The sequence below is a fragment of the Oncorhynchus masou genome, chromosome 11, assembly GCF_036934945.1.
Source record: "Oncorhynchus masou masou isolate Uvic2021 chromosome 11, UVic_Omas_1.1, whole genome shotgun sequence".
In the NCBI taxonomy this organism is placed as follows: domain Eukaryota; kingdom Metazoa; phylum Chordata; class Actinopteri; order Salmoniformes; family Salmonidae; genus Oncorhynchus; species Oncorhynchus masou.
The window spans coordinates 31064975-31083673 of record NC_088222.1 but is presented as its reverse complement, the minus strand read 5'-3'; the positions used below and the strand labels follow the sequence as shown (position 1 = coordinate 31083673).

The 18699-nt window shown below is 44.1% G+C and overlaps 1 protein-coding gene across 4 annotated transcripts in view; it reads right to left on the bottom strand.

Annotated features, from left to right (window-relative positions):
* Window positions 1–292: 292 nt before the first annotated feature.
* LOC135548513 (misshapen-like kinase 1) overlaps window positions 293–18699 on the bottom strand; it is a 34342-nt gene continuing 15935 nt past the window's right edge. The window contains exons 12-31 of one of the 4 annotated variants that reach the window (XM_064978200.1): window positions 15930–16037; window positions 15268–15354; window positions 14740–14919; window positions 14268–14438; window positions 13560–13823; window positions 10007–10086; window positions 9411–9514; window positions 9199–9299; window positions 8512–8663; window positions 8153–8270; window positions 7893–8009; window positions 7622–7733; window positions 7170–7325; window positions 6813–6956; window positions 6434–6568; window positions 6158–6258; window positions 5878–6027; window positions 5410–5569; window positions 5109–5248; window positions 293–4971 (exon numbers count right to left, since the gene is read on the bottom strand). In XM_064978200.1, coding sequence (XP_064834272.1) covers window positions 4888–4971; window positions 5109–5248; window positions 5410–5569; window positions 5878–6027; window positions 6158–6258; window positions 6434–6568; window positions 6813–6956; window positions 7170–7325; window positions 7622–7733; window positions 7893–8009; window positions 8153–8270; window positions 8512–8663; window positions 9199–9299; window positions 9411–9514; window positions 10007–10086; window positions 13560–13823; window positions 14268–14438; window positions 14740–14919; window positions 15268–15354; window positions 15930–16037 — 2664 coding nt within the window. In that variant the 3' untranslated portion in view covers window positions 293–4887. Of the gene's footprint in view, window positions 4972–5108; window positions 5249–5409; window positions 5570–5877; window positions 6028–6157; window positions 6259–6433; window positions 6569–6812; window positions 6957–7169; window positions 7326–7621; window positions 7734–7892; window positions 8010–8152; window positions 8271–8511; window positions 8664–8692; window positions 8884–9198; window positions 9300–9410; window positions 9515–10006; window positions 10087–13559; window positions 13824–14267; window positions 14439–14739; window positions 14920–15267; window positions 15355–15929; window positions 16038–18699 lie in introns of those variants that run through there. The other 3 variants (XM_064978202.1, XM_064978201.1, XM_064978203.1) reach the window with 3 other exon arrangements.

Genomic DNA, 18699 nt, shown 5'->3' with positions numbered 1-18699 from the left:
ACATAGCATCAGCAATCCAGGGTTTATATACATCATTGGTTTCCACCATGTTCTCTTAACCAGTCTATTCCTTTTAATTCCACAAGGTGGAGTATAAATCCACACTTCAGGGAAATGGTTGAATATTGGACAGCAAGCATGATAAATGTGTCTGTTGGAGTGAAGTCCTGCATGATGGTGGTTGGGAACTAGAGGCCATTTATACAACACATGCTTAGCCCATTCTCTCATTGGATGCATTGTTCCTCATGCTTTACACCCAATCTATGAATACGGATACTATTATAGACCGTTTAAGATGAGATCAATATAGTTTTATTTTTCAAACAATTCTTCATCAAGACTTTTACAGACTCATGAGTTCATTCAACACAATATTTTAAAATATTAAAGTTAATACAATCTGAAGTTAACCCCTCAAAACAGAAACACTAAACAAACATGGTAAAAGACATTTCATTTCTCAAAAACAAGAGATTGAAAAAAAAAAAAAGTAGAAGAAATTATAGACCCATCCAAAGAAATCAGCCTTTCAGCTTTCAGACGTTCACCTGTACTGGTTCCCACAAGCACCTATTAAAAATCACAAATCCATTCATACTTTAATCTTATTCTACAAGATCCAAGATTATGTTGTACAGCAGGGATTCCCAAACTCGGTCCTGGGGCACATTTTGGTTTTTGCCCGAGCAGTACAGAGCTGATTCAAATAACCAAACCATCAAGCTTGGATTATTTATTTATTTTACCTTTATTTAACTAGTTAAGAACAAATATCTTATTTTCAATAGGAACAGTTGGTTAACTACCTGTTCAGGGGCAGAACGACAGATTTGTACCATGTCAGCTCAGGGGTTTGAACTTGCAACCTTCCGGTTACAAGTCCAACGCTCTAACCACTAGGCTACACTGCCGCCATCTATTTGAATCAGATGTGTAGTACTAGGGCAAAAGCCCTGTTGTACAGTATTACTATATAATATATGTGAATGGAGTGTCTGATTAGTGTGACTACATTGGGTGGAGCAGGTCATTGCCTCAATAGCAAGAGGCAGGTAATAAAACACTACACAGAAGCAGGAAACCCACCCAACTGATTATCATGTATTATTTATCATTCATTTATTCATCCTCCTCATAAAGGCAATTACTGGATAAACGCATCAATGCAAAACTAGCATCACAACTGTTAGTGATGTTTGTGTATTATGCTAACTGTGGATTACAAAGTAGATTTTCTTGGGATTAAGACAAAAAAAACAGATTAAGCAGTGTATGGGTATCTCTCAATTATGAGACACAGACAAACAGTCCATCTTACATTCAGTTTGCTAAAGGCCACGATAAACACCCTCCCACCAAAGTCACACAGACAGAGACAGCAGAGAATTCAATTTAACACTCATATTGCTTATGAAGGAGAAGTGTCAACGTTTGATATGGCAAGGACAGCCTTCGTGATGTGCTTCTGTTTTGTGGGGCTGAAAAATTTGATTCATGTAACAAAAAGCCCATTTTACTGTTACAACTTTGTCGTGACACTACACTTGACTGATACTTTATATTCAGGATTGACAATAGAAACGTTGCTATACAAAAATTAGATGGCTCACTTGATGACAAATTGTTGACCCTCTCCATCCACCCACCTTTCTGTCTCAGCTGGCTACTCCTGCATCGAACAGTACATGTCCTCAATAGACTGGTCACTCCTAACTAGTAGTCATAGCATGACTACTAGTTAGGCTGTATCAAGAGGAATCTGTACTTCACCTGGAAAGACATCCAGCTCAGCCATCACTCTCATGCATCTGTCACACCCCCCAAAACAGTCCAAACATTCAGTCTTAACATACACTCACATTCATAGCTTTCCCCTCACTACTGTAGATTAGAATACATTGTGCTTAGATTCATTAATATACCAGACAGTAAAGTATGTTATAGAAATCTGTTTTATAGATATACATTCATTTATTTAAATCTCTCAATATAATTTACATATCCTTTAATAAAATAGTCCTTTCAGAATATATTAAGTTGGTTACTTTCCCACTGCATCTCAGCCAGTCCACACACTTGACCACCAGCAAAAAGCTGCTTCTTTATCACCATGTTTCTAGCCCCTCTAACACCACACAACAAAACCCAGGTCACTGGCTTCAGTTTCATTTGAACATATGAAATACTATTAAACTATTCGCAACAAATGTTAAGTAGCATATGGCTTTTCTATGGTATTTTGCCCCCCCCCCCCCGTCTAGAGGACCATCAAATCAAGAGATGCATTTTTATAGGCATATCATTTTCTACATTCCAAATTGGTTTGCTGCCATCAACTGCACATTCTCCCTGTGCCTATATTGTAGTCACATGAATGTGTCATACAAGCAGATTGTATGCATCTGAAATTAACGATGGTTGAAATTCTCTAGAGAATGTTCCCTCTTCCACATGGTGGCAACAGATACAATCCCTGTAACTGGTGAGTCCATTCAATGTTTAAAGAGCAGTAGGTAAAACATTGCAGTTATTATTACAGAATGAAATATATAATCATTGACAATGTAAAACATTAAAAGTTGTTGAAACGTATTGGGACGTTCTGGTTTCTATTTAAGTGCACTTAATTGGCACAGAACACCATTCTTAACGAGGGAGGCAACTATTTATGATGTTATTCCGTCTGTCAGTAACACCTCTTCTTCATGAAGTTCAGAGTTAGAAGATTGAGTGGGGGGTCATATTCACCCCTCCCCCAACACCCATCTCCCAGTCTCTTCCCTACTCCAAGGCACTGCTTAAACTGTAAACATGGCAGTTTGGCTAACTAAGATATGAGGACTTTTTCACAGCTGCCAGAGGTACTTGTTGAGTGTGTGTAAAATGTGATATTTGCGATATCAGTCACAAATGGCACACAGCTGATATTGAATGCACTAGGCTAGCGAGAAACTCATCTAAGAATTGATACGCAATTGTGATACAGGATAAATGGCTCAGATATGTGCCTGCAAGCATGCTCACATAAGAGTAAAATAGACAAATTGTAACTGAACTAAAAAGTGTGTCAATCGATTCTGTTCTTTACTTCCTTATATATTTTAATATATATTTAATGTTATAATATATATAACATTAATTTAGCATAAACTACATAACATACCCACAGCTTAAGCATTTCCCTTGATCTCTAAAAGAATCAAAGCAGATTCATGTATGTCCAGAGGACAATTGGGAACTTTGGTAGGGAAAACAATAGCAATTACACTATATTCAACAACTTGTTGCCTTACAACTAGTTTAGTAAGATGATAAATGAAAGTGCCCAATGAGTTTGAGTCCTCTGGTTCAGTATTGCAGAGACAAATATGACACAAAACTGGGCCTGCTAAAGCATCAGTGAGTGGATTTCAACACTGGCTCAAGAATCACACAGCTATTGCTTGGAACCACACTGATAGCTCAGTATTACCCACTGCAGCCCTATCCCTACAAACCAACATCTGAGTACAAACGTAACAAGATCCATACCAATGAACATAAAATACAACAATAACAGAGGTTACAGACAGAGTAGATCTAGCAAGAGGGAACTATTTTTCACTGGATTACAGCCGCCAGATGAGAGCCTGAACCCCAGTACTATCCCCCAGGTAAGGATCATGGACACCTGCTGCCATTATAATATTCTTACAAGCACATCACTCGCTCACCCAATTCCTATGTCCTCTATATTACGGTCACATCAAAACCTTCATACTTCATCACCCCTCGACCCCCACATCTTAAGTCACCTCACTGCCTACCTCTGGTACATTTTACACACAACAAATTAATTCAACCTAAACTCCCCTCTCGGAACAAGAACTGCACTAGAACAGCATATATATTGCAATATAACGGCAATATAACAGTAGAGAGTAAAAGTAAGAATGCCAGTTAGGCTAATACCAAAATACAGAAACAGTACAGATAATATCAATTGTTTGCAGCGATATTGTTTAAATTCTTAACAAGAGAAAAGTTTAATATCATAAGTCTGTTCGATAGGCTCCTAAAATGGTAAATAGCTCCATCCCTGATATGAAACACGGGGAGAATAAAGACTTATGAAAGCATGACGCTAGAACACAGCAATATGTTCCATTTTTACCAGGGACTAGAATGTTACTATGTTCACATGATGGATAGTCTGTCTTCCGAGGAGTTAAAAAAAAAACTCCTTCCAAAAAAACCCCATCAAAATAAAAACAAGTTTTAATCAAATACCTATTTTTCTTTTTGAATGATGAGTTGAATAATTAAACCATAGGGAATCTGAAGCATTTTGAGTGTTGCAACAATACCTTAGGGTGTGCCAGTGCAGTATATATATATCAGGTCAGCGGCCACACCCTGAATGGAGGCGTTATATACACGTCTGCCGGTGACTTCAATCTACCCATGTTCTCTTCCATTTAATCATGTTAGATACCGTCTATTTACAATTCAATCTGGACTTCTATTGGTTGAATCTTGCTTTCTTTAAAATGTATTTCACCAGGAAGGAATGTTATTAACATACCCCTAATAAGAAGGAACTAACTACGGTAGTTTACAACTAAAACACAGGCGCACCAACTGACTGAGGTACAACAATACAGGACAAGTATATACAGTACAAAGTAGAGATACTACATTAGAAGCCTGTAGTGACGTCTCATAGGTAGCTACCATTCCAGAGGGAGATCAATCAGACCAGGAGAATCAGAAGATGGCAGGTGAGATGGACTCATTGTCGTGAAGATTCCGGATTTACAGTATGCTTGTGTGTTGGCGAGCGCGCGTGCGTGTGTATATATATGTGTATGAGTGTTTTGTGTCTGTGTATGGGACTATGTTGCTTCACCAGTTCATGATGCAGTTCCTGTTCAGGGTCATGAAGTAGACCTGGCTGCTGCCTCCGGAGCGCACAGAGGCAAAGAACACCTGAGACACACATTAACAAGACATGAGGCTTATTACTCATATTCAATGAGACTCCAGTGCCTACAGCTGTACGTACCGGAGGCATAAACATAGATCACTTAAGTAATATTTTGAATACCAATGTGTGTGTGACCCACCTTGTCATTCCTCTCACAGAGGAACTTGAGCCTCTGGGCTCTCTTGTGCATAAAGACTCCGTCCAAGTGGCCCGTCTCTACAGCTCGGATCTCTATGGCCTTTTCTCCCCAGCCCATGATCTGGTTAGAGCAGATATGTGCTGCATACAGGGAGAGAGAGAGAGACAGAGAGAGAGAGAGAGAGACAGAGAGAGACAGAGAGAGAGACAGAGAGACAGAGAGGGAGAACTCAGAACATGCCAATTTCAAGAGAAAGAAGTGTGTGTGCCTGTGACTGCGTGCAGGTACACATGTGCCGTACCAACGGAGGTGGGCATCTCGCCCCACTGCAGCACCACATCTTTGATGATGCGTCCGTAGGTGTTGACGTAGACTCCCTCGTCCTCGTAGCACAGCAGCATCTCCATGCCGTCTGAGCTGGGCAGGAACACGATGGCATGTGGCATTATCTGGATCTGGATCTGGGGACACACACAGGGGCGAAGGACTAGAATCTTGTTTTACCTAACAGTTGAATGCACTGATTCTAAGTCACTCTGAATAAGAGTGAAGTGACTAAAATATTAAATATATGTCAATCTTGAAAGAAAGTGTTTGAATCTGTGAGGTTTTCACATCAATACCTTTCAGGTCTGGGCATCTAATCAATGAAACGTATCATTTTTCATGTTTTATAGATATTTTAGGTGTGAATTAATTCCAAAGCTTTATTTGATTTGGAATAATTTGTCTGCGTGCATCTTGTTCCATGAGGAACTCCTCCACTCACATGCACTGGGATGTATATGTCATAGTTGTTCCCAGAGTCGACATCGATAGCGTGGAAGCCAGCACTGGAGCCGTAGATGACCTTCAACCTCTGTCCTTCCTCCACTGTGAGGTCAACCAACTGGGGCCTGTGGGGCAGGTCACCAAAGGACTAGAGGAGAGTGAGAGAGGCAAAGAGAGAGGAGAACATGGGGTGTTTTGAATGTTGTTCTGGTCGACTGGCTGAGGGGAAATAGAACTCCTGGCATTTAGAACAATGAGGCAGGAAAGGTGAGACCTACCTTGAAGGCCATGAATTTGTGATAAGGCTTGGGAGCCCAGGCGTATACCTCCACCGCGTTCTTCATAGCTATCACCAGGAACTTGATCCTCTCATATTTCACTAGACACATACAAAGCGGGATTAGAGCCATTATGTGCCACTATAAATAAAGTGCCAAAAAGGCAAAACCAAATGTGTAAATATACATTGTTAGAAAAACAGAATGCATTGATAATAGATACACGTTTCAATAACGGGTCACATGTTACTCCGTCTCCTCCCTTCCTTTACTCACCCACTTTGTAGTGGACACATCCCTCCATCTCCCCTACAGTGGTCCAGCCCTGCTTCTTCTCCACCTCCGGGTCATTGTGGAGGATCTTGTTCCTCAGCCAGGCCAGGTAGTACACACGCACCTTGTTCTTCTTACCTGGGATGGACACACACACACACACACACACAGTTATATAGTGGATAAAGGGCTTAGTAGAAACAGATGGAGTTTGTGATGCACAGGTGCTTTTCCACTGGTTTATTAAATGCAGTGAAACGTTCAGAACGTCGCAGATAGAAATGCTCAAGTCAGAATCCTGTTAGCTCTCGCTGAAGGTTTTGTGACGTTGCACTCTCCCAAACAGACCCCAGGTGAGTGCAGAGCAGTGCTAATCAATCACCTGATATGGTGATGAGCAGGTTGAGTCCCTCCAGGACGTCCATCTGTTGGAACCTGCGGGAGTTGATGAGGGAGTAGACCTTCCCCTGACCACTACGGTCCAGCAGCTTCAGACCGTTCTCCGTCCCCACCAGCAGGTTCACACCTGGGGACCACACACGCTTAGATACAAATATCCCTCTTAATGCAATCAACCAGGACGTACAATGTGTGAAAAATGTGATATTCAAGCTGGGTGGAACAAAGCATGTTACATGTGGTCATTGAAATGCATATCATTCTATATTTCATTTGAATTCTGTGGCTCATATGACTAGAGTGTGGGCTATAGCCAAGACCAGTGTGCCGTCTGTCTCACCCCAGAGAGCAGCACAGAGGATCTCAGAGTTGAACCTCTTCTTGTACTTGCGGATCTCGGGGGTGTCGCTGTGGGGGCGTGTGTTGGTGGGGTTCACATTCACCATGGAGCCTTTCCTCACCTCCATTTTCAGCTGCTCAAACCTGGAGCCCAGGCCTGGACACAGCAGGAGCAGAGTTTAGAGAGAGGAGAGAAACACAAGCGTAGTTCTCTATGAATGCTAAAACTTCCTCAAGGGAATGGGCAGCTACTGTGGGCAACTGCTGCCCTCCTGCATGTGAGACATTTCCATGAGTTAGATTTACCAACAGCAGTAAGTAAGAGATGCTGATGATTGTGAGCAGAGTACTGAAAATAGAGGGACTAGAATAGGAAACTAGGTAAGTGAAGGTATATAGGGGAACCTCATTAAACCCCTTATGATAATGACCAGTTCTATTGTCTGTACTTACTGCCCACAGAGATGGCATCCACAGGGCCTGGTGGTTGGTACATGCCCAGGTCGACAAAGGTGGTGAAGGAGGACTTGCCACTTGACGCCTTGACTAGACCCCTGGACTGATACTGGGGGAAACAAGAAGGGAGTGAGAAATACCACTGGGAATGGGGTTTATGGCAGAGAAACATGTACATGGAGAGACAGATTAACAGTCAGAGACAGACAGTCAGTCATAGAGAGACAGTCAGAGACAGACAAATGGTCAGACAGAGAGACAGACTTACATCATAGACAGAGTCTTTCCCAGGGGAGGAGTGGGAGGCGGAGTCAGTGGGGGAGTGGGAGGGCTGCACCACGTCAGGCAGGTTGGTGTATCCATTGTGGCTCCGCTTCTCTGGTGTCTGCCAGGGAATGGGGACAAACCAGTCAAATTCCCAACACAACTGCTACATAAGAGTAAGCTAACCACCCACATCAGTCCTATAGGTGTGTGTTTAATACAGATTATTCCAGTAGGCTACTTCCTGAGTGACAGATGACTCACCCTCTGCACCAGCATGGTCTGGTCCCCGTAGCCTCCAGCCTGCCCCTCCTCCCCTCCCTCCCCCTCCTCCTCATGAACCACCATGGTGTTGACTGAGTCAGAGTCTGCATCCCGGGGACTAAAGAAAGACAGGAGAGGAAGTCAGGGAGGAAGACGGGAAGGAAACAGAGGAAGGTGACAGAGCAGAGGGCAGTGGAGGATATGGAGTGGACAGGAAACTAAAAAGACAGGGAATGGTCAGGGTGGCGGTAAAAGTGGACAATGGGCTTTCAATAACATTAAGTAGCTATGTCTCTAAAAAGCAGTTCCTTTTTTCTTCTTCCTGTTTGTCTGTGTGCCTCTCCCACCCTGGTACTGACCGGTCTGTGGGGCTGTCCTCCTCCTCATTCCCCTCTCCACTCTCACTCTCCTCACTGCTCTCACTGCCTTCGGAGGATGAAGAGTAGTCGTTGGCCTTCACCGGAGGTCTGGGCTGCTCCTCAGGGCGTTCCTTAGCATACAGCCCATGGTCCTGAACACAAACAGGCACACACGCAGACGACACAGACACGCAACAGACATTAGGGAATCATAGAGCTGGGCGTTTCCTCAATAGTTAACATACTTTGCCAGCATACCAGGACTATGGCAGGCTTGTGTAACGTTTAACACAGCAGCCTGACATAGTGGAAGCAAAAACATATCACAGCACACACAGAGATACTAACCTCTCCTATTGCTCTCTTGTAACTCTGTGCATTGGGAGAAGCAGTGGACAAACAGGGAAGTGAGTGCAGAGGAAAGGGTGTGATCAACAGGTACAGAAAATAGGATCATAAAAAGAGAGCAACTGTTAGTGCAGGTGTCAATATCCAGGTGTAGGGATTGGGGAGTGAGTGCAGATATTACAATAGTGCAGAATAGTCAGTGAAGAGAGCAATATAGATTTCTACAAGTGATAAGCTTAAAAGAAGATGAGTGCGATAAGGGTGTATAAAGTGTTGTCTGATTATCCATCACGCAGTGTTCAGAGTGAGGGGAGGGGTTTACAGGTGAGGGGTACTTACAGCAGGGCGACTGGGGCGGGACGAGGTGCGAGACTCCCCTGGCTTGTGCCCCTTCATGCACCCGTCATGGCCGAGTATGGGGGAGTCCATTTTGGAGGAGCCTGAAACCAACACACTAAATATCACATCATTGTTGGGGTTTGCTTTCATTTCGTAAGAGGGATCAAGAGATGGAGAGAACAGCAGAGTCAGCAACAGTGTGATTTACTCACTGAGTATGCGGTGCCTCTCCAGAGAGCCAGTCTGGGGCAGATTGGATACGAGGTGCATGCTATCTCCTCTCTCCCAGCGGTCGTTGCGGCTGAGGTCTGGGTTGCTGTTAAGGAAGACACCAAATCAGTTATCTGGCCTCAGCAGTCAATATCATAACTGTGTCATGATCTACCATCATTCATGTGTCATCATTAGAATCAGAATAATCTCCCCTGACATGCATCTAAAGGCAGATCTGTGAGACAGAGAGTAATACAGTTTCTGATGGGTGTGTTGGAACACCGTCAGCTGATTATTTTGACGAATCACGATAAAGCAGATGTGTTGCTTGTAGTGGGAACAGGGATTTTAGCCACAACTCTAATAAACACGGCTTACCTGTGAAATATTTGTGGGAAATGTCAGATACCTCCATTAATAAACATAGGTGGACTTTCTGGAGAAGGAAGGAGGGACTGGGCTTTGGCAGAGGGAGGCTTTGTTGAGACAGATTGTGAAGTGTTTTCCTCCAGAACCTAAATCAAGTCGTGGGAAATTGTGCGTTCTTGACACCGAGATTAGACAAGAGTAGCTCAAACGTGTCCGCCTGAGTTACCTGGCTCTGACTGGATGCCTGATGCCAGACGAAAGGTTGGTGTTGAGAGCTGTGGCAATGGAGGCTGTCCTCTGGGGAATCTGGGAAAGATACAGTGAAATACCACATTAACATATAGATATATATATATACCCTTTAGAGAGCTCCAGACTGCGACCATTTAGTACCATTTTGTGACCCCTCAACTTGGCTGTGCGAGTACATTTTTTTAAATTCTACATGGTCGCTTCTCTCAAAACATCTAAACCCATGATTTGGTCAAACAGTAAAGCACATTATCCTTATGATTCCTGTCATTAGTGTCTGCCTTCCCCTGTAAACTGTAAACTGGGGCCTGCTGCTGTGTCGAGGGGGGAAAAAATGCTGCGGGACAATTTTTCTTTCTGATTGTATAAGATTTCAAAATCCAACTGCGGAGAAAACACAGCTATCCGGTTGTCACGGTCAAAGAGGTGGTTCTCATCTTTCTCTAGTATAATTTATATAAACAAGAGAAAAAAGTAACAAGTAATTAATGAGCAGCAGTAAAAAGTAACAATATATACAGGGGGGGCACAGAGTCAATGTGCAGGGACACCGGTTAGTTGAGGTAGTATGTACATGTAGGTAGAGTTAATTAAACTACCCTCTGTAGCGGCTTGCGGTCGGAGACTGAACAGTTGCCATACCAGGCCATTGCAAAAATCAGAAGCTTTCTGTCCAAAAATGACGTAGAAAAATTAATCCATGCTTTTGTCACTTCTAGGTTAGACTACTGCAATGCTCTACTTTCCGGCTACCCGGATAAAGCACTAAATAAGCTTCAGTTAGTGCTAAATACGGCTGCTAGAATCCTGACTAGAACCAAAACATGTGATCATATTACTCCAGTGCTAGCCTCCCTACACTGGCTTCCTGTCAAAGCCGGGCTGATTTCAAGGTTTTACTGCTAACCTACAAAGCATTACATGGGCTTTCTCCTACCAATCTCTCTGATTTGGTCCTGCCGTACATACCTACACGTACGCTACGGTCACAAGACGCAGGCCTCCTAATTGTCCCTAGAATTTCTAAGCAAACAGCTGGATGCAGGGCTTTCTCCTATAGAGCTCCATTTTTATGGAATGGTCTGCCTACCAATGTCAGAGACGCAAACTCGGTCTCAACCTTTAAGTCTTTACTGAAGACTCATCTCTCCAGTGGGTCATATGATTGAGTGTAGTCTGGCCCAGGAGTGGGAAGGTGAACGGAAAGGCTCTGGAGCCACGAACGGCCCTTGCTGTCTCTGCCTGGCCGGTTCCCCTCTTTCCACTGGGATTCTCTGCCTCTAACCCTATTACAGGGGCTGAGTCACTGGCTTACTGGGGCTCTCTCATGCCGTCCCTGGAAGGGGTGCGTCACCTGAGTGGGTTGATTCACTGCTTCTACACCTGCATTGCTTGCTGTTTGGGGTTTTACGCTGGGTTTCTGTTCAGCACTTTGAGATATCAGCTGATGTATGAAGGGCTATATAAATAAATTTGATTTGATACAACCAGATGCTCTCGTTGGTGCAGCTGTAGACATTTTGAGGATCTGAGGACCCATGACAAATCTTTTCAGTCTCCTGAGGGGGAATAGGTTTTGTTGTGCCCGCTTCACGACTGTCATGGTGTGCTTGGACCATGTTAGTTTGTTGGTGATGTGGACACCAAGGAACTTGAAGCTCTGCTCTCAACCTGCTCCACTCATCCGTCGATGAGAATGGGGGAGTGCTCCGTCCTCTTTTTCCTGTAGTCCACCATAATCTCCTTTGTCTTGATCACCTTGAGGGAGAGGTTGTTGTCCTGGCACCACACAACCAGGTCTCTGACCTCAGCCTGTAGGGAGGTCTCGTTGAAGTCGGTGATCAGGCTTACCACTGTTGTGTCATTGGCAAATTTAATGATGGTGTTGGAGTCGTGCCTGGCCGTGCAGTCATGAGTGAACAAGGAGTACAGGAGGGGGCTGAGCATGCACCCCTGAGAGGCCCCTGTGTTGAGGATCAGTGTGGCGGATGTATTGTTACCTACCCTTACCACATCCTTAGCTTAGTGATGAGCTTTGAGGGCACTATGGTGTTGAACGCTGAGCTGTAGTCAATGAATAGCATTCTCACATAGGTGTTCCTTTTGCCCTGGTGGGAAAGGGCAGTGTGGAGTGCAATAGAGATTGCATCATCTGTGGATCTGTTGGGGCGGTATGTAAATTGGAGTGGGTCTAGGGTGTTGATGGTGTTGATGTGAGCCATGACCAGCCTTTCAAAGCACTTCAAGGCTACAGACGTGAGTGCTACGGGTCGGTAGTCATTTAGGCAGGTTACCTTAGTGTTCTTGGGCACAGGCACTATGGTGGTCTGCTTAAAATATCTTGGTAATAGACTTGGACAAGGAGAGGTTGAAAATGTCAGTGAAGACACTTGCAAGTTGGTCAGCGCATGCTCGCAGTACACGTCCTGGTAATCCGTCTGGCCCTGCGGCCTTGTGAATGTTGACCTGTTTAATTTTTTACATTTTTTTAACCTTTATTTTACTAGGCAAGTCAGTTAAGAACAAATTCTTATTTTCAATGACGGCCTAGGAACAGTGGGTTAACTGCCTGTTCAGGGGCAGAACAGCTCGGGGATTCGTCAGCTCGGGGATTCAAACTTGCAACCTTTCGGTTACTAGTCCAACGCTCTAACCACTAGGCTACCCTGCCGCCCCAGGGTTGCAAGTTCTTACATCGGCTGCGGAGAGCGTGATCACACAGTCTTCCGGTACAGCTGGTGCTCTCATGCATGTTTTAGTGTGATTTGCCTCGAAGCGAGCATAGATGTAGTTCAGCTCATCTGGTAGTCTCGTGTCACTGGGCAACTCTAGGCTGTATTTCCCTTTGTAGTCTGTAATGGGTTGCAGGCCCTGCCACATCTGACAAACGTCAGAGCCTGTGTAGTACGACTCGATCTTAGTCCTGTATTGACGCTTTGCCTGTTTGATATGGCTTTGAGATACGGAGCGCAGGAGATGCGCATAGGCCACTGCACAGGCCTTATGTTTATTGGGACATTAATGTTAGATTATTATGTGGCTACTAGCAGTGGGTATTATATTTAGAGTTAACGATCTAGCTAATGTGTTTTGAGTTTCCACATACTCAGGCAGTGAACTAGCCCCAAATAAATTAAAATATTGATAATTATGTAGCCCTGTTTTAACAGTAAAATATAACAATAGCTTAATTGTCAACCCAAAATGCATGACAATCACTGGGTTAGGTTGCACATTAAAATCTTTTGAATCACAACATGAAAAGATGATGAAAAAGTATTTCTTGAATACTGTCTCAGTAGTCTATTACACTTAAATAACGCACTGAGAGTGACTTTATAAGATGATCAAAAGAGATATATATATATATTACGTAACGCTGTCAAAAAAATTGGTGTGACCAAATCCTGGGCTGGTGCCACCAACTGAAAAATGTAGTGGCACAAGCGCCACCAGGGAAAACTTTAGTCTGGAGCGCTGTCTTTAGTCAACATCTAAAGACTAAAACCCAGCAGGTGGTCTCTGACCTTGGGCGGCTGCTCCATCTCTGGCAGGCGGATCCAGGGGCCGCGGTCCTCCCTTGTGCGAGGCTGTGGGGCGGGGCTCTCGGAGGTGGGGTCGGAGTTCTGTCGGACCAGCTCCCTGGAGTGGACAGGGCGGGGGGTGGGGGTAGGGGATGGGTCCTGGGTGGGGAAGGCGGACATGGTCTTAGTGGGCTGGTCACACAGGGACTGGGAGCGGGGGACAGGGGCAGCGTAGGGCTTCAGCGGAACCAAGTGGGCCATCTGGAACTGCAAGGGGGCAGCGGTGAGGAAGGAGGGAAGGGAGTGTGAAGGTAGAGGAGCGGGCAGGGTAAGGCAGTGAGAGCAGGCAGGATAGAGTGGGACAGGATTGTGCATGTTGAGGATTGAAGATTGTGCACGTTTTAAGATGGGGAATAGAGGGATTTTTGCCATTTTATGAAATGGCAATAAAACAATATGAAAGCAATAAGAAGGGGAGAGGGTGGGTCCAGGAGGAGAAGGGAGAAAAGGAAGGTAAATAAGATTGGAAATAAATAAAGTTCAAAGAAGCATTATTAGACAGGGGGTAATGCAGCTCAAGAAAGAAAGACAACGCAGTCGCCACTATGCTAAACCAGTATTTGACCAAAATGTCTGCAATGTTGTAACACGGGAAAACATACAAATAAAGTACACACTGACTAATACATTTCCAGATGAACACCAACACACCTTGCCCTGTCCCCCCTGAGGTTCAACAGGCCGCTGCATAGGCGGGGTCTGAGTAGCCTGGCCCCCTCCGGATTGGCTGATGGAGTCGGAGCGTGATTGGATGGCAGTGTCAGAGACAGTGGTGCAGATTTTGGGTGAGCCCTGCCTGTTGAGCTTACTGCGCTCCTCCACCTGAGACAAAGGGAAAGAAGGAAAGGGAGGCAAAGACAGGGACAGGAGACAGGGAGAGGGAGGAAGAGAGCATATCACACAGAGATGTCGATTCAGACTAACTTTCAGGAAAAAAAGATGACACCTAAGGTGATACTACATAACTGCTTGTATATGCTAGCTTGTTACAGGGAAATAGCTACATGTATTCTACTGGTATTACTCCAGGTTATAAAACACTATGTAATGAAAGGTGTGGTTCCTAGGGTTATCTAGGAAGTAAGAGCATGTTCCACTCTTCCTGTCTGTGTGGTTATTGTACCTCTCGGGCCCAGGCGGGCTTGTTGTTGGGCTCCAGGTTCTTGCTGTAGTGGTATAGGGGCTGGGGCTTCTTGTCCTGTTGCTGCTGCTGCAGAGACACCAGGTAGGCATGCTCCTGCTGCAGCTGCCTCTGCAGACGCTCAGACTGCCTCTGCTCCTCCAGCTGCTTACGTTTGTACTCCTGCACACACACCATGATACGGTCAAAGCAGACTTACTAAGGACTGAGCATGGCTAGTACACAATGCTTTGACATGCCCCCAAAACAGACACAATCCCACATACAAAGATGGGGACATCATGCAGGGTACACATAGACAAGGGCTGATTCTCCACTTCTCTCAAGAAACGTTCTCATCAAGTAAAAAGCAACATACAGAACATGGAGTGTTTGATGCCTCTAGTGGTGAGAGGTGTGAAGTGCAAGAAGGAGGAGGAGGGTGAGCAGTATGCCCTGCAGGCAGAGGTAGGGGTAGACTAGGGCTGAGGAGAGGAGGTGACTGCAGGATAAAGGAAGGAAGAGAGTTACCATGAGCAGTGCCTGCTCCTGAAGCAGCTGCTGCTGAAGGATTTCTAACTGCCGCTGTTCCTCCTCTAACTTATTTCTTATGAACTCCTGAAGAGAGGTGGAGGAGGGGTGAAGAGGGAAAGGAAAGACAATGGAGAAGAGGATAGATATAAATAGACCACGATGTAGGGGGGGGGGGGGGGATTTATGACTGTCATACACTAGTTAGTATACAGCCCTAGTGATTTGTCTTGGCTTTAAAGTTATACATTCACACTAAAAGCTAAAATGGTATTAGCTATTTTCTATTGAATATCTACTGTAAAGACTACAATACAGTTCCATATAGGCTAGATGCAGGTTAGTTATCGTGAAGAAATGGGCCATGGTAGGAGAGTTAAAGGTTGGAGAAAAGAAGACTAGGAGAGTAGATTATAAAACGTAGGTTGACTGTGATATAATGCCAGTCACTGTGTGGTAGAGGTAGAGCGGAAACGGAGCAGCAGAAACTGAGCTCTTGCACAGAAAACAGAAAACACACTAATTTAGATCCCAGCTGCCATGGCAACCAGCACACGGACATTCCACAGCTAGAATGGCTTGCAGTAGGCTGCAGAGTAGGCTACACCCACACCTCTCCCCAATTGGCTGATTGTGCTCCTGTGCTTCTCGTGGTTGGTTACCTGCTCCCTCTCAGCCAGCCTCCTATCCTCCTCCCTCCGTATATCGTCAAGTCTCCGATGGGGGCCCTTTTCTTGCTGTCTCACCATCTCTCGCTCTTTTCTCTGTTGCTGAGAGGGATGACAGGAGAGAGAAATTTGTGTGGAGGCCACATTTTTTTACATTAGTTGTGGTTATAATGGATGTCTTGCATAAACCTTTAGTTTTTTTCCCCCTCCACCGTGAGAGGAAATGGAAAGAGAGAGAGAGGAAATGGAGAGCGAGAGAGAGCAAAAGAAAAGAGAGAGAGCAAAAGAGTGAGCGAGTGTGAAAGAGAGAAAGAGCATGTTAGGTGTGAGTCACTGCCAGCCCCCGTTGCCAACAGCCACTGCAGCCCTGCTCCTCTGCTGAGGCTGCACAGCTTCCTGATTCAAACACTTGGCCAGTTGTTCTTTTAATTGTTATCACCCTGAATAGTTTTAAGCCGCCTTCTGAAAAGACACTACAGCCTCCCTATTAAAACAACTCCCTTAAGAGAGGATGCCTCTTAGAATTAAGATAGCACTCTTTAATGACACGTTTTACATTTAAATGTCCGTCTTCTCTTTTGTTGTTGAGAATTAATGATTAACAATCTCGAGACAATATTGAGCTATCATTTTTAGTTCTCTCCCTGACGCTAAGTTGCTTCCTGAACTTGTGATAATCAATTCCCATCGACTCCACACTGTATGCAGGTAATCCAACATTAATTGAGATTTAAATACAGTGGAAGTATTTTAATTGGCACAGAAATTATGTGCAATTATTCATAATTATCATTAATAAAAAATGTATTATAGATATTGTCAAACCGTTGGGGTTACCAACTTGCTAAATTAGCAAGCTTCATATCCTGCTGTATTACGGTATCTCCCTAAACAGTGGCAATGTACATAACAGCTTAGTACAATCCCAGTAAACCGGTCTACTGTGAAAGCCTTAACTTGGAGTGACATAAATAGCTAGATAAAAGGCTTGTGATGATTCATGCTTTGTAAGGTGGGATCAAGTCAGCTGAACCATGCTGGTCACAGGTTTTACCTCAAAGGGTAAAAACGTGGTTTGATTAAGCAAGATAAAGAACACAAACTGCAGTTGATAAGGTTGTCAGTGAGTCTGTATATGTATGTATGTATGTATGTATGTATGTATGTATGTATGTATGTATGTATGTATGTATGTATGTATGTATGTATGTATGTATGTATGTATGTATGTGCGTGTGTGCGTGCGTGTGTGCGTGCGTGTGTGTGTGCGTGTGTGTATGTGCGTGTGTGTATGTGCGTGTGTGTATGTGCGTGCGTATATTAGAGGTCGGCCAATTAATTAGGGCCGATTTCAAGTTCATATAACAATTGGAAATCTGAATTTTTGGCCAATTTTTTATATATTTTTTGCACCTTTATTTAATCTTTATTTAACTAGGCAAGTCAGTTAAGAACACATTCTTATTTTCAATGACGGCCTAGGAACGGTGGGTGGGTTAACTGCCTCGTTCAGGAGCAGAACGACAGATTGTCACCTTGTCAGCTCAGGGGATTCAATCTTGCAACCTTACAGTTAACTCGTCCAACGCTCTAACCACCTGCCTCTCACTGCACTCCACGAGGAGATTGCCTGTTACGCGAATGCAGTAGAAGCCAAGGTAAGTTGCTAGCTAGCATTAAACTTAACTTATAAAAAACAATCAATCATAATCACTAGTTAACTACACATTGTTGATGATATTACTAGTTTATCTAGCGTGTCCTGCGTTGCATATAATCGATGCGGTGCGTATCGTTGCTCCAATGTGTACCTAACCATAAACATCAAAGCCTTTCTTAAAATCAATACACAGAAGTATATATTTTTAAACCTGCATATTTAGCTAAAAGAAATCCAGGTTAGCAGGCAATATTAACCAGGTGAAATTGTGTCACTTTTCTTGCATTCATTGCACGCAGAGTCAGTGTATATGCTACAGTTTGGGCCACCTAATTTGCCAGAATTTTACGTAATTATGACAAAACATTGAAGGTTGTGCAATGTAACAGGAATATTTCGACAAATGAATGCCACCCCTTAGATAAAGATAAAGGAACGGTTCCGCATTTCACTGAAAGAATAAAAGGTCATTTTCGAGATGATCGTTTCCGGATTCGACCATATTAATGACGCAAGGCTCGTATTTCTGTGTGTTATTATGTTATAACTAAGTCTATGATTTGATAGAGCAGTCTGAGCGGTGGTAGGCAGCAACAGGCTCGTAAGCATTCATTCAAACAGCACTTTCGTGCGTTTTGCCAGCAGCTCTTCGTTTTGCATCAAGCATTGTGCTGTTTATGACTTCAAGCCTATCAACTCCAGAGATTAGGCTTGTGTCACCAATGTGAAATGGCTAGCTAGTTAGCGGGGTGTACACTAATAGCGTTTCAAACGTCACTCGCTCTGAGACTTGGAGTAGTTGTTCCCCTTGCTCTGCATGGGTAACGCTGCTTCGAGGGTGGCTGTTGTCGTTGTGTTCCTGGTTCGAGCTCAGGTAGGGGCGAGGAGAGGGACGGAAGCTATACTGTTACACTGGCAATACTAAAGTGCCTATAAGAACATCCAATAGTCAAAGGTTAATGAAATGCAAATGGTATAGAGAGAAATAGTCCTATAATAACTACAACCTAAAACTTCTTACCTGGGAATATTGAAGACTCATGTTAAAAGGACCACCAGCTTTCCTATGTTCTCATGTTCTGAGCAAGGAACTTAAACGTAGTT